This window comes from Argentina silus (assembly GCF_951799395.1).
Source record: "Argentina silus genome assembly, chromosome: 20".
In the NCBI taxonomy this organism is placed as follows: domain Eukaryota; kingdom Metazoa; phylum Chordata; class Actinopteri; order Argentiniformes; family Argentinidae; genus Argentina; species Argentina silus.
Genome location: NC_139674.1, coordinates 13,975,600 through 13,988,099, shown reverse-complemented (window position 1 = coordinate 13,988,099; position 12,500 = coordinate 13,975,600). Strand labels below are relative to the sequence as shown.

The following is a 12,500-nucleotide window of genomic DNA, read 5'->3' as shown; positions in this document are numbered from 1 at the left end:
TGGTTATACTACAGAACAATATCCAACCAATAGACGTTTTCGCCATTGCATGCAATGCCGTATGTGGTTAGTTAACAACTGAACCCTGTTTTTATTTGATGCGTTATATTTCTGATTGACAGTTACAGTTCAGAGGAATCAGTAATGTCAGCGTTGAGACAGTTGTGTCTATCAGTATATGACAGAAAGGGAGTAGCTGGACTATTGTAAAGAGAGACCTATACTGGCCCACCTGTGTTGGTGGTCATAGAAAGCTCTCTCAGTGTCCCTGTGTCTTTGTGTGTATTTGTATGAGAAACAGCCATTATGGGTACAATCAGTGAGGCTGTCCCTAATGAAAGGGCCATTATGACCGATGGACTCTCACACAGTGTCTCTGTGCCTTTAGGAACCCCTTTCCCTACTGACCCCCCCCCCCCCCCTCTCTCTCTCTATTTTTCTCCTTCTCTCTCTATTTCTCTCTCTCTCTCTGCTAGATGCTGATGTTCTGGCCATTAAAGAGCACCTCATTGATGAACTTGACTACATCCTGGTCCCAACAGAAGGCTGGAATAAGCTAGTCAGCTGGTATGGACTGACAGATGGACAGGAGCCAATCTCGCGCAAGGTAACGGTTCTGTCACTCGCATACGATTAGAACTGGGTCAGATAGACTCACAATAGAATGCTGACTTGGCCACTGCTTGAATGGCAGAACCAATTAGCAGAGGGTCCTGCTGATGGAACCTGTAGTCTAAACCAGTGGAGAGAGGCATCTCTGAGCTCTAGTTGATTTGGTTGGTGTTGATTTGTCTCTCAGTTGTAGAGATACGGTCCGTGTTGGGATGATGTGATAGGACAGTTTCAATGTAAGGATCCGATCTAGATGATGTTAGAATTCTGGTTGTGTTCTGCTGGTTGGAGGATCAATATACTTTTAACACAGGGCAGATTTCGGACATTGGTGTAAAATGATACCTGAGAACTTGGATCAAAATGTCAGTCTGCTCCTTTTCTAGATCGATATCTGGCCCACATGCTTGTAACTGAATCTAAAGCATAGCTTATCTCAAAGATAGCAACTGTGCTTTCTACAGCATTTTCTCTGCTCAACTGGAAATGTAGGCTAGCCTACAGCAGTGTAACCACTCATACCTTTTGATACAGTTGCCATTTCTTCAATACTAAAACAATGATACGCTCAATTATATCGTATAGTGTAAGGACTCTATTGACTTTTGAATTGTGTATATTAGTGAGAGGCTAACTTAGACTAACTTAACTGTACTTAGAGATGTGTTTCTCTTCCCAAGCGCTTCATTGGTACTATTAAGTCCATATTCTCAATTCAGTGTCATTCGGAGTAGCTGCAACAGGCTGTAGCACTGAGGCGGCAAATGAGGCTATTTCTAACTGGACAGGCCCTACTGTACTTCTGCAAGCCTAGGCATAGCTGGTGCATTTTCAAATCTAGCCAGTCATGGCACCATGGCTGCCACTGTAGTCAGTTGTCTCCCCCCCCCCCCCCCCCCCCCATCGATCCTCCCCTTTTCTCCATGTATGTCGCGGGGGGTATCAAGTGGCAGTGGCGGTTCTATTTTCAGAGAGAGAGGGGGCTCTGGATGACTGAAACGCGACATGGAGCGATCTACGAGACACAACATGCAGGAGGTGCCTCTTCTTTCTTTTTTCTCGAGTCTTTCCGCTCCGGGGATCTCGTTCTCGAGTTGTCAGGCAGTTTGAGGACTGGACCGGGCTTGTTGCGCCGGGGCTTGGGACTTTCGGTTCCGCTCGGGTCTCTGCGTTGAGGCGGTCATCTCGGTGGAGCGGTTCTAGGGTGTCCTTGTTTGTTGAAGCGGAGGAATGCTGGCTGAGGTCAAACGATAGCGTCAGAGTTTTTAAGAGGGGGGCGGGGGGGGAAGGTGGAGGGTGAGATAAGCGGGTGGTGGTGGTGGTGTGTGTGTGTGTGTGTGTGTGTGGGGGGGGGGGGTAGGATTCTAATATGTCTGTTTGAGGACTTTGAATGTTCTGTCAGCATTTGTGAAGAGCTTGCCTTGTTCTCTGTGTTGTCTGAACCACATGGGAGGTTGTGTAATGGGGGAGGGAGTAGTGTTGGGTTGTGTGTGTGTGTGTGTGTGTGTGTGTGTGTGGGGGGGGTGGGAGGTGGGGGGGAGTGCAGCAGTTCTGTGCCCAGCGCTGTGGGGCCGCGTGAGCAGAGGGGCTCTGTGAAATAAATAGGATGGACCCTTCAGCTGTCCCTACGTGCTGGTGCTAAATTAGGAGACTCTCTCACTCACTCCTATGAGTTGAGTGCGACTCTGTGTTGAGAAACCGGCGGTTGCCAAGTTAATGTAGTATTAATATTTGTTGGGCTACCGCGGGTAACAGGCTCATCTCAACTCTTATTTCTAGGGCTTTTATTCTTGTTCTCCTGAATTGAATGGTTTTCTGTTCAATGTTTTTCAAGGGATGATCCAGATTAAAGGGGAACCGCATTACTCCTAATCCCGGGCAAAATACACTCTCAACGGAGATTCTCTATTTTAAAATGACCTCATCGTCTAGGACTAGGTTTAATCCGGGAACCTCAATGTCTGGGAAACTGCTTCTAAGAGTTTAAGCAAGTTCATACTTGACAATGAATCTGACATGTGTAGAAAGAAAAAAAAACTAAGTGTGTCAATGCCTATAGGAGATTATGATAGCCTGCATTTCACATCGTGTTGTTCTGTTCTCGTGCCGTGAATGACCAAGCTGTATGTGGGCATGTGTTGCAGGTGGTTGAACAGGGTATGTTCGTGAAGCACTGCAAGGTGGAGGTGTATCTCACGGAGCTGAAGCTGTGCGAAGACAGCAACATAGAGAACGTCATCACCAGACGCTTCAGCAAAGCAGACACGATAGGTAGGCCCGTCTCCCACACCGGGCCTCCATGCTCTTTTATCTTCCATTGCCGTGACAGTGTTGTTCACATCTGTTGCGTTTCATCTGCTTGTTGACTGTATAGACTAGCTTCTTAGGGTCACAGTGTTAGTAATAGATACTGTTGTGCATTTCAACACTAAGGGCAAGGAGGATGTTACACATACTGTTGGTCGGGTCTCTCTGAAAGTGTTTATCAAGTTGTGTGTAAACTAACTGTGCTTTGGCTTCAGAAGAAGAATGTGTTCCCACAAGAACTGCCAAAAATGGTGCTCCCCAAAAGCGCCTGGGCATGCACACGCGCACACACACACACACACACACACACACACACACACACACACACAGAGGCAGGCTGTGTTACTCAGTCATCAAACAATCTACTATAGTGGGTGTTTTGGGAGTGTTCCACTGTCCAAACATGCTTCAAAGATTCGATTAAGTCATCAAATTGCTTCTAGTCATCATCATAAAAAAGAAAAGAAAAAGTGTATCCGACTTAATAATTTGATACGTTTCCTTTCCTGCCGCTCCGATGTCTGCTGTGCCGAAGACACCATTGAGAAGGAGATGCGTAAACTGTTCAGTATCCCAGACGAGAGGGAGACCCGGTTGTGGAATAAGTACATGAGCAACACGTTTGAGCCTCTGAACAAGCCGGACAGCACCATCCAGGACGCGGGACTCTACCAAGGCCAGGTACAGAATAGGCTTTCGTATCCATCTCCTCCACCACTGTCTCCACTGGTGAGTCCTCTCTATGGTGTTCAATTGCACCCCCATGTTAAAGGTAAAAAAAAAAAACTAAGTTGGTCAAGGCTATGCTAGGTTATGCTATTTCTGTATGCATGTTCGTTCTAGCCAGATTAACTTTACTGTGTTCTGGGCTGTTCATATTTTATTGATTAAAAAGGCGTAAGGTGAATATCTGCATCTTAAGTGTCTTGCTGCTCACGGCCATAGTGTGAAGTGTAGCCCCCCCCCCCCCTCCCCACCTGGGAGTTAGGTAGTGGCTAACATCCATTTACAAGCAGGGATTAATCTGGACAACTGGTCACAATGGTCCAATGGCCAATGGTGGCCTGGAGGGACATTCCATTGAGCTGCAGCTGTTCTAGAGGATTTTGAGGCCTCTCACCTCTCCTGTGTGGCTTTTCAGCCTGCCTTGGACAAAGCCTGTTAAGTGGATCAGAGATATGATGATGCAGCTTCCTGTGTTTCCGTTTCATACCGCAGGGCTTTGGAAGTGCAGTAATAACAAGTACATGTAGTTAGTATTCGATTATCTTTTTTTTTTTGCTGTAGATAACAGCACATTAAAGGGACACTTCACCCAATTCTTTTTTTTTTACCTCAAATTCATGTCACAAATGCTAAAACGGTGATAATAAATGTAGGTTAAAACAAAAGTATATGGCGGAGCGTCCCTTTAATGGTGCCCCTCCTGTCCCTTTAATGGTGCCCAAGTCATTGTCCTGTACAACAATGTAAAACCATTGGTTAATTAATACAGCCACCGTATGTATTCCTTTACCCTAAACAAAGGGTATTATGGTGTGTGTTTCTTTTCTCTGGGCAGATTCTGGTCATAGAACAGAAGAACGAGGACGGGTCGTGGCCTCGAGGTTCCAACGCACCTAAGTGAGTGTTCGGCGACTCAATGGCGTTCTGGGTCTGTGTGTCGGTGGGAGGAACTCCTATTATTTGCCGCTGGCTGGGGATAGAAAGAGACAGTGCTCCTAAGGCTGAACTCTCTCTCTCTCTATTCAGTTCTGCTGTGTTTGTTTCCAATTCATACCTTCTCGTAAGCTCTCTATTCAGCAGCCCTTACCAATATACTCTTGCCAGTTTTGCTTCAGTCCTTCATCTTTCTAATTACGCCATCTCCTCTTTGTCAATATAGCTATTATCTATCCTGTCTGCTTGGCATATATCTCCTTTTTGTTGTTTTAAATCCCATTTCCGATGGTTTCTGAATCAGCGCTCACACACCTCTCTCTCTCTCTCTCTCTCTCTCTCTCTCTCTCTCTCTCTCACACACCTCTCTCTCTCTCTCACACACCTCTCTCTCTCTCTCTCTGTCTCTCTGTCTCTCTGTCTCTCTCTCTCTCTCTCTCTCCTCTCTCTCTCTCTCTCTCTCTCTCTCTCTCTCCCTCTCTCTCTCTCTCTCTCTCTCTCTCTAAGTCTCGAGAGCCTTTATTCTCTAACTCATATGATATTCTTATCTTTTTGAAGGTCATCTGGTGCTTCCAATCTCTCTGCTTTGCCAAAGATCTCCCCTTCATCTCTCACAAACAATCATAACAGCAGCTTCAACAGCAGGAAGTAAGGCCTAGTCGGCACCCAGTAGTCTGCGGGGGCGGTGGGCCGGGCCGGACCTGGGCTCCAGCCATACATATACACTGCACTGCAGCAGAGAAGTTCTGCAAACTATGTTTTGAGAACTTTGGCACCAAACATTCCGGCACATTCGCATTGCATCGTTTTAAGGAGAGAATAGAATGTTCGAGTGTTTCTGTCATAAATTAAAACGCATTCTACATTCCATTTTATATTCTATTTGTTTCTATTCTGGAATGTTTGGTACCAACATGGAAGGTAGCTGTGTGTATCTATGGTTCTGAGTTGGGGGGTCTTGAGGTGGTCATCTGGGGCGGGGGCGGGGGGGGGTTTGATCTTTTGCGTCTGTCACTTTCCAGCTGTGTTCTCTGACCCTGGGCTTCAGGAGCTTCTGGGTATTGCAGACCGGGTTCCACTGTCACTTGTCACTGTTCAAAATCAAACCGAATCTATTCACAGAATGTACGATTGATGGATGGACCTACCGTTCCATATCCAAATAAGACAGAGGTGTTGTTATGGTGACGGTCACCCAGAAGCTCCTCCAGGCCAGTGTGAGAGACCCACGGCCCTGTGTGTAGACTGTGGTGTGTAGTCGAGTGCTCCTTGTTGTCTTTCCTACTGTACTATAGCCTGTTAGCCACTGCATGTCGGGAGGGTGGGTGTGTTGTCTGCAGTCAAAATCTCTTCCTGAGTAGTTTTCCTCAATCCTCTTGAGATTGACGTGTGTATGTGTGTGTGTGTATGTATGTGTGTGTGTGTGTGTGTGTGTGTGCGTGTGTGCGTGTGTGCGTGTGTGTGTGTGTGTGTGTGTGTGTATTGCTGTGTCTAATGCGGAAAACGGATACCCTCAAACTACCTAGGCCTAATGTTCCTCCCGAGTAGTGTTTTATTGATGAAATATTCATCGGTGAACTAGTGTGAGGGCATGCTCTCTGCTTTGCTTTTCTTTTTTTTCTTCTTTTTTTATAACCCAGCACACAAGAAGTATTAGATGTGAGAGAAATGGAATTCTAATACTGTGTTGGGCGGGCGCTACCGTTGTAGTCAGGGGAGGCTGGTGGAGGTAGAAATCGGAGGACGGGCTCCTTGTAACGCATGCAACGGAATGATATGAGAACCTGTGTTTTTCGAATGGTGTCAAAAACACGTGCGTTTGATACCGTTCCTCATTCCGTTCCACGCAATGTTACAATGAGCCCGTCCTCCGATTTCTACCTCCACCAGCCTCCCCCTGGTGGGATTTGCACCGAGAACACAAGACACTGTGTGATCATACAGATTCAGGTAACTTTATTGTTCCTGCTCTTGGGCAATTAGTTTGGTTAGGGTTAGGTTGTGTTTGGTTGTGTTTTGCCACGGGGGGCTGTTGAATGGGGGGAGTACGATCTCCCTGCGGATAGTCCTGTCCTCTCCACTCCACCGTGTTGCGAGGGCATCGTTCTTGATCGAATTGTGCATTGGTTGCTGTTTTAAATGTGGACTGTTTCAGGATTACGCAACGAGAGCTGTTTCTGTTGGGCTATTTGTTTTCAAGTGGGATAGATAGCTAGCTAGCTAGCTAGCACGCAGGCAGGCGGGGGCTATCATAGTCTTTGAGATGTGATCTGTTCTGAGGCGGGGTCCCTAGACTCTGCAGTCCTCCTCTCTACAGTCTCTCTCTCTGTCTCTCTCTCTCTCTCTCTCTCTCTCTCTCTCTCGATCTCTCTCGATCTTTCTCTATTTCCATCTCCCTGAGATCATTGTGCTGCATATTCTGCAGTCCGTATGACCTTCAGAATACATTTCATTTGCCCCCCCCCCCTCATCTCTCTCTCTCCCTCTCCCCCCCCCCCTCATCTCTCTCTCTCCCTCTCTCCCCCCCTATCCCTCTCTCCCCCTCTCTCACCAAGTCTGCAACGCAGAGTCGCCTATGCAGATCACTTACTTATTTACGCTCTCCTTCCTCGTTCCTAGGCCCGCCCATGCTTACATTCCTAGAAGTGTCTAATCACATATTAAGAAGCTCTACTCGAGAGTTGTTGTCCTTGTTTTGCTGTTCCATACTGCAGCCTCAGCTGGAATCACTGATCAGCTGCTCCCGGTGTCCTCCCTCCGTCTCTCTCTCCTGTCAGGCCCCCCTCACCCCCCTCCCCCTTTCGTTCTTTACTCTCCTCCTCTACTCTCCAGCTGCTCTCTCTCTCATCTCTCTCTCTCCCCCCCCTCTCTCTCTTCTACCTCTATCGTTTTCCCCTCCCCACTCTCCTCCATCCTCTTTCTCCCCTCTCTCTCTCTCTCTCTCTCTCTCTCTCTCTTTCTCCTGTACCTCTCTTGCTCTCCTCCCCTTTCTCTTTCCTCATACTCTCTCTCTCGCTCTCTCTCGGATGTACCTCTCTCACTCCTCCCCCTTTTCTCTTCCTTCCTTTCTTTCTCTTTCTCTCTCTCTCTCTCTCTATCCCTCCGTACCTCTACCTCTCCTGAAGCTGTAGCTTCAGCGTCGCTCGGTCGGTCTTTCGGTCGGTCTTTGCTGCTGTGGCTATAAATATCCTCCTGGTGTGAGCGGCAGAGCAGAGCAGACGTCAGGCCCGTGGCAGGACAGGACAGGGGAACGTTCCATACCCCGGGTCCCAGAGAGCAGGGGCGCTGCACCGCTTCACCTGTGACTGAGCCTGTCTGAGGAGGAGGAGGAGGAGGAAGAGGAGGGGGGGGATGAGGCCCGCCCCGGCTAGCTGGCTGGCTGTGTGTGCATCTGTGGGCAGGCCTCCCTGCGTCTCTCTTACTCCGAGCTGGACTGAAGCTCTGGGCTCTGGGCTCTGGGCTCTGGGCTCTGGGCTGGACTGGGACTCAGCTGGGTTAGGCTCTAGGGGTTGAACTGGACTGTACTGGTCTGGGGGACTAAGCTGGGTGAGGCTCTGTGCGTGCTAGGCACTGGACTATACTGGACTGGACTGGGACTCCACTGGGTTAGGCTCTAGGCTGTACCGTACCGGGCTGGGACTGGGACTGGGACTGGGGGGGGCGGCGCCGGTGCCCCAGGAGGGAGGGTTGTGCTGGGCCGGGCGCGGCTGCAGCGGGTGGAGCTGAGATGAGATGCTCCTGTGCTGCTGGTGGTGCCTGAGGCCCGAGGCGGTGGAGTTAGAGAGGAGGGTGGAGAGGGCGCTGAGCTGTGAGGCAGCGGCTGCTGCTGCGTCGCTGGATCAGTGGGATGCTGCCTTGCACTCCTCCCAGAGGTCTGCTGATGCTATCTGCTGATGCTATCTGCTGATGCTATCTGCTGATGCTACTGCTGATGCTACTGCTGCAAGGCCTCTATCTCTGCCTCCTATCTCTCTTTCTCTTTCTCTCTGTCTTTATCTCTCTCTCTCTTACTCTCTCTTTCTCTCTCTCTCTGTCTTTATCTCTCTCTTTCTCTAACTCTAACTCTCTCTCTCTCTCTCTCTCTCTCTCTAACTCTCTCTCTCTCTCTCTCTCTCTCTCTGTCTCTCTCTTTCTCTCTCTCTCTCTCTCTCTCTCTCTCTCTCTCTCTCTCTCAGGGGGTTAGGGTTTATGCTAAGTGCTCCCCCCTCAGCTTGTGCTGCGTCTTCTGTTTTAGGGTTTAAACCAGTGGGGATTGTGCTATAGGCGTAGTCTTAGTCTTTCTGTGGCGCTGTTGTGTTATTTATCTTTAACCGTTACTGTGTCTCTTCCTGTTTTTCCCCGCACTAAAATGTTAGGAAATAAAAGTAAAAGTGCATAGTGTGTGTGTGCGTGTTTGGGTGTGTGTGCAAGAGTTCGAGTTCGAGTTCGAGTGTGTGTGTGTGTGTGTGTGTGTGTGCCCACAGTGTGTGCCTGCGTGTGTGTGCCCTAGCCTTATGTAATTTCTGTAGTGCTTGCATTAGTTTGGTAACTCTATCCAGCCATACAGAACACACCCCCTGTCCTGTTCCTCTGTTGATTTATCCCTGACCGGGCTTGTCATTCTGCCTCCCTGCCCTGCCCTGCCCCGCCCCTCCCCTGCCCTGCCCTGCCCTGCCCCGCCCCTCCTCTCTCCCCTGCAGTGTGAAGAACTCCAGCTACAGCCTTCCATCCTACCACCCCTACAACAGCTACGAGTACTCTGACCAGGGCAAGCAGAGCGAGCGCTCCGGCCTGTGTGGCCTCTCCAACCTGGGCAACACCTGCTTCATGAACTCGGCAGTCCAGGTAACTGCCACGCCCCCCTCTGAACCGTGACCTGTGAACCTTGAACTGTGAGACTGACGGCTGGTAGTCACGGAATGGTTCAGGCTCGGATGTGTTCATTCCTCAACGCTGTTTCTATCGACTCATCGTCTGGGTTTTCATTCCTTGCTGACATGTTGTTCATTGTTAATCAGTCGTTGTTGACTAGTTATTGCCTCCTTCTTTGTTGTTGTTTATGTTTACCTGTGTACATTGTTCTCCATATTTCCAATGCAGTGTCTAAGCAATATAACTCCGCTCACTGAGTACTTCCTGAAAGACAAGTACACAGATGAGCTGAACGAGGACAACCCTCTGGGCATGAAGGGAGAAATCGCCAAAGTCTACGCTGATCTTGTCAAACAGGTTTGGTCTGGGAAGTTCAGCTACGTCACCCCGAGACCTTTCAAGGTAAACCACTTAACTTTTGTAACCTTAGAAAGTGCATTACGTTGCTTCTACTTTCCTCCTTTGTTAGGGGAGCTCAGCTTCTTTCCCTCTCTCTCTCTCTTGCTAATGTGTGTGTGTGTGTGTATGTCTGTCTGTCTGTCTGTCTATCTGTCTGTCTGTCTCTGTCTGTCTGTCTCTGTGTGTGTTCTCCCCCCCCCCCAGACCCAGGTGGGTCGCTTTGCCCCTCAGTTCTCAGGCTACCAGCAGCAGGATTCCCACGAGCTGCTGGCCTTCCTGCTGGACGGCCTCCACGAGGACCTGAACCGCATCAGGAAGAAGCCCTACATCCAGCTGAAAGACGCTGACAGCAGACCTGACAAGGTGTGTTGCTGCTGTGCCCTTCTCTAATCAACTGATCGATCGAATCGACCAGACAGTTAGTGTTGATGCCTTTCACGCTGACCTCCCTCCCTTTTCACTTTCAACACTCAGAGTTTGTGGGAGAGTAGAGCTGAGAAGCGTGCCGTGTGACTTGAATTTACTTCCAGTTCAAGACGGAAATCTACATTCATTTTTCCCATCTGGATTTTTTCAAACAGGCTTACAGTTTCTTGTACGTGTGCTTGTCCGATTAACTAGCGTTTGATTAGTCTTCGACTTAAGTCATTGATTTTCAAGTTTTGACTTGAGACAAAATAGAAAATCGGATGTAACAGATACCATAACTAAAGGCTAGTTTAGTAAAGGAAAGCCTTCAGGAAACTGTATGCCTGTGTGTTACACAACACTCATATAAGCTAAAATCAATATACCCGTCTTGAAGAGGAACTAAGTTCACAGACATACATTTTGACTAAACCGCTTCGCCCCTCTCTGTATTGTTTCACGTGATGGAGAGGTTTGTGGCGTTCTATGGTTTAACAAGCTGAGATGGGTATGAGATGAGACGTATTCATGGTGATGGCCGTCCCGTCTGCCAGGTGGTTGCGGAGGAGGCGTGGGAGAACCACATCAAGAGGAACGACTCCATCATCGTGGACATCTTCCACGGCCTGTTCAAGTCCACCCTGGTGTGCCCCGTGTGTGCCAAGGTGTCCGTGACCTTTGACCCTTTCTGCTACCTGACCCTGCCCCTCCCCATGAAGAAGGAGCGCACGCTGGAGGTCTACCTCGTCAGGCTGGACGCCCTGGCCAAACCCACCCAGGTACCTGACCCCTGTGTGACCTCTCACCTGGGGGCCCCGTTCCAATCCTTTACAAATGCATCCTCCCTTCCTACCTTCCTCCCTTCCTTGAAGTAGTCACTGATCTAACGTGAGTGGATTGTTTCATCCATGCAAGCTTTTCATTACATTGATTTCAAGGAAATTGTGATTTCTTCAAGGAAGGGAGGGAGGAAGGAAGGAAGGATGCATATTAACTATAAACTATATATAAACTGTTTTAACAGAGCCCTGGACTCATTTGTTTAACTACCAGATTGTTGTGGTAAAAGAGAATTTACTCTGTGACTTCCCTCACAAGATTGGGGCTAGATTTTTCACCACGTCAGTTCATTAAAGAAGAAGAGGGGGGGGGGGGGGGTGGGGGGAGTTGTAGCAGGGAGAGGAAGCTTGTTACTTAGCCTTTCAACAGATTTCCCTGAAGTGGCTGATAATGTTCTGAGACTCTCTCGACACAAGCTAATCGTCCGTCTCTCTCTCCCTCTCCCTCTCTCTCCCCCACCTCTCTCTCTCTCCCCCCCCCATCTCTCTCTCTCCCCCCCCACCTCTCTCTCTCTCCCCATCTCTCTCACTCTCTCTCGCTCTCTCTGTCTGTGTTTCAGTATAAACTCACTGTGCCCAAGGTGGGGTACATATCTGACCTGTGTAACTCACTCTCCGGCCTATCTAGTGTCCCTGCTGAGAAGGTAGGAACCACGCCAGACTCTTCAGAACTCTGTTGAACTAAGCTGCTTCTCTGAGTCTTCAGTTAGAACACTGAATGTACTTGTAATTGTCTACACCTTTTTCTAATCCAATCATATACCTTCTTATGTCACCACAGATGATTGTAACAGACATCTACAACCACCGGTTCCATCGGATCTTCGCCACCAACGAGAACCTGAGCAGCATCATGGAGAGGGACGACATCTATGTGTGAGTGGTTCTAGACAACGCACAACTGACACAACTGACAACGCACAACTGACACATCTGACATTACACGACTGACACACCTGACAACACACAAATGACACAGTGTTGGTCAAGTCAAATAAGTCTATTCCACGGGGAAGGAAAGACTGAAATGAAAGGATGAATGAATGACAAATTGACAAAGCGAACGAATGAACGAAAAGACGGTTTTCCTTCTGCCCTTCTCCTTCTGCCCTTCTCCTTCTGCCCTTCTGCCTTTGTCCTTCTGCCCTTCTCCTTCTGCCCTTCTCCTTCTGCCTTTGTCCTTCTGCCCTTCTTCTTCTGCCCTTCTCCTTCTGCCCTTCTCCTTCTGCCCTTCTGCCCTTCTCCTTCTGCCCTTCTGCCCTTCTCCTTCTGCCCTTCTCCTTCTGCCCTTCTCCTTCTGTGCAAATGAACGAACCACCAATTAACAAACAAACAAACAAACAAATGAACGAATGAAAAAATGCTGTTTTCCTTTCGGCCTTCTCCTTCTGCGCGTAGCTTCGAGGTGGCGGTGAACAGGCTGGA

General features: G+C 48.8%; 1 protein-coding gene across 9 annotated transcripts in view; it reads left to right on the top strand.

Moving 5' to 3' along the window:
* The window catches only part of usp15 (ubiquitin specific peptidase 15), a gene marked incomplete at its 5' end in the record, with an annotated part of 18,550 nt that overhangs the window by 1,299 nt on the left and 4,751 nt on the right, over positions 1-12,500 (top strand). For 3 of the 9 annotated variants that reach the window (XM_083692154.1, XM_083692155.1, XM_083692151.1), the window contains 11 exons: positions 477-607; positions 2,757-2,883; positions 3,455-3,600; positions 4,481-4,542; positions 9,258-9,402; positions 9,658-9,831; positions 10,033-10,191; positions 10,791-11,015; positions 11,636-11,719; positions 11,857-11,951; positions 12,474-12,500. The exon at positions 12,474-12,500 is cut by the window's right edge and continues 162 nt beyond it. In XM_083692154.1, coding sequence (XP_083548280.1) covers positions 477-607; positions 2,757-2,883; positions 3,455-3,600; positions 4,481-4,542; positions 9,258-9,402; positions 9,658-9,831; positions 10,033-10,191; positions 10,791-11,015; positions 11,636-11,719; positions 11,857-11,951; positions 12,474-12,500 — 1,375 coding nt within the window. Of the gene's footprint in view, positions 1-476; positions 608-2,756; positions 2,884-3,454; positions 3,672-4,480; positions 4,543-8,329; positions 8,451-9,257; positions 9,403-9,657; positions 9,832-10,032; positions 10,192-10,790; positions 11,016-11,635; positions 11,720-11,856; positions 11,952-12,473 lie in introns of those variants that run through there. The other 6 variants (XM_083692150.1, XM_083692149.1, XM_083692148.1 and 3 more) reach the window with 4 other exon arrangements.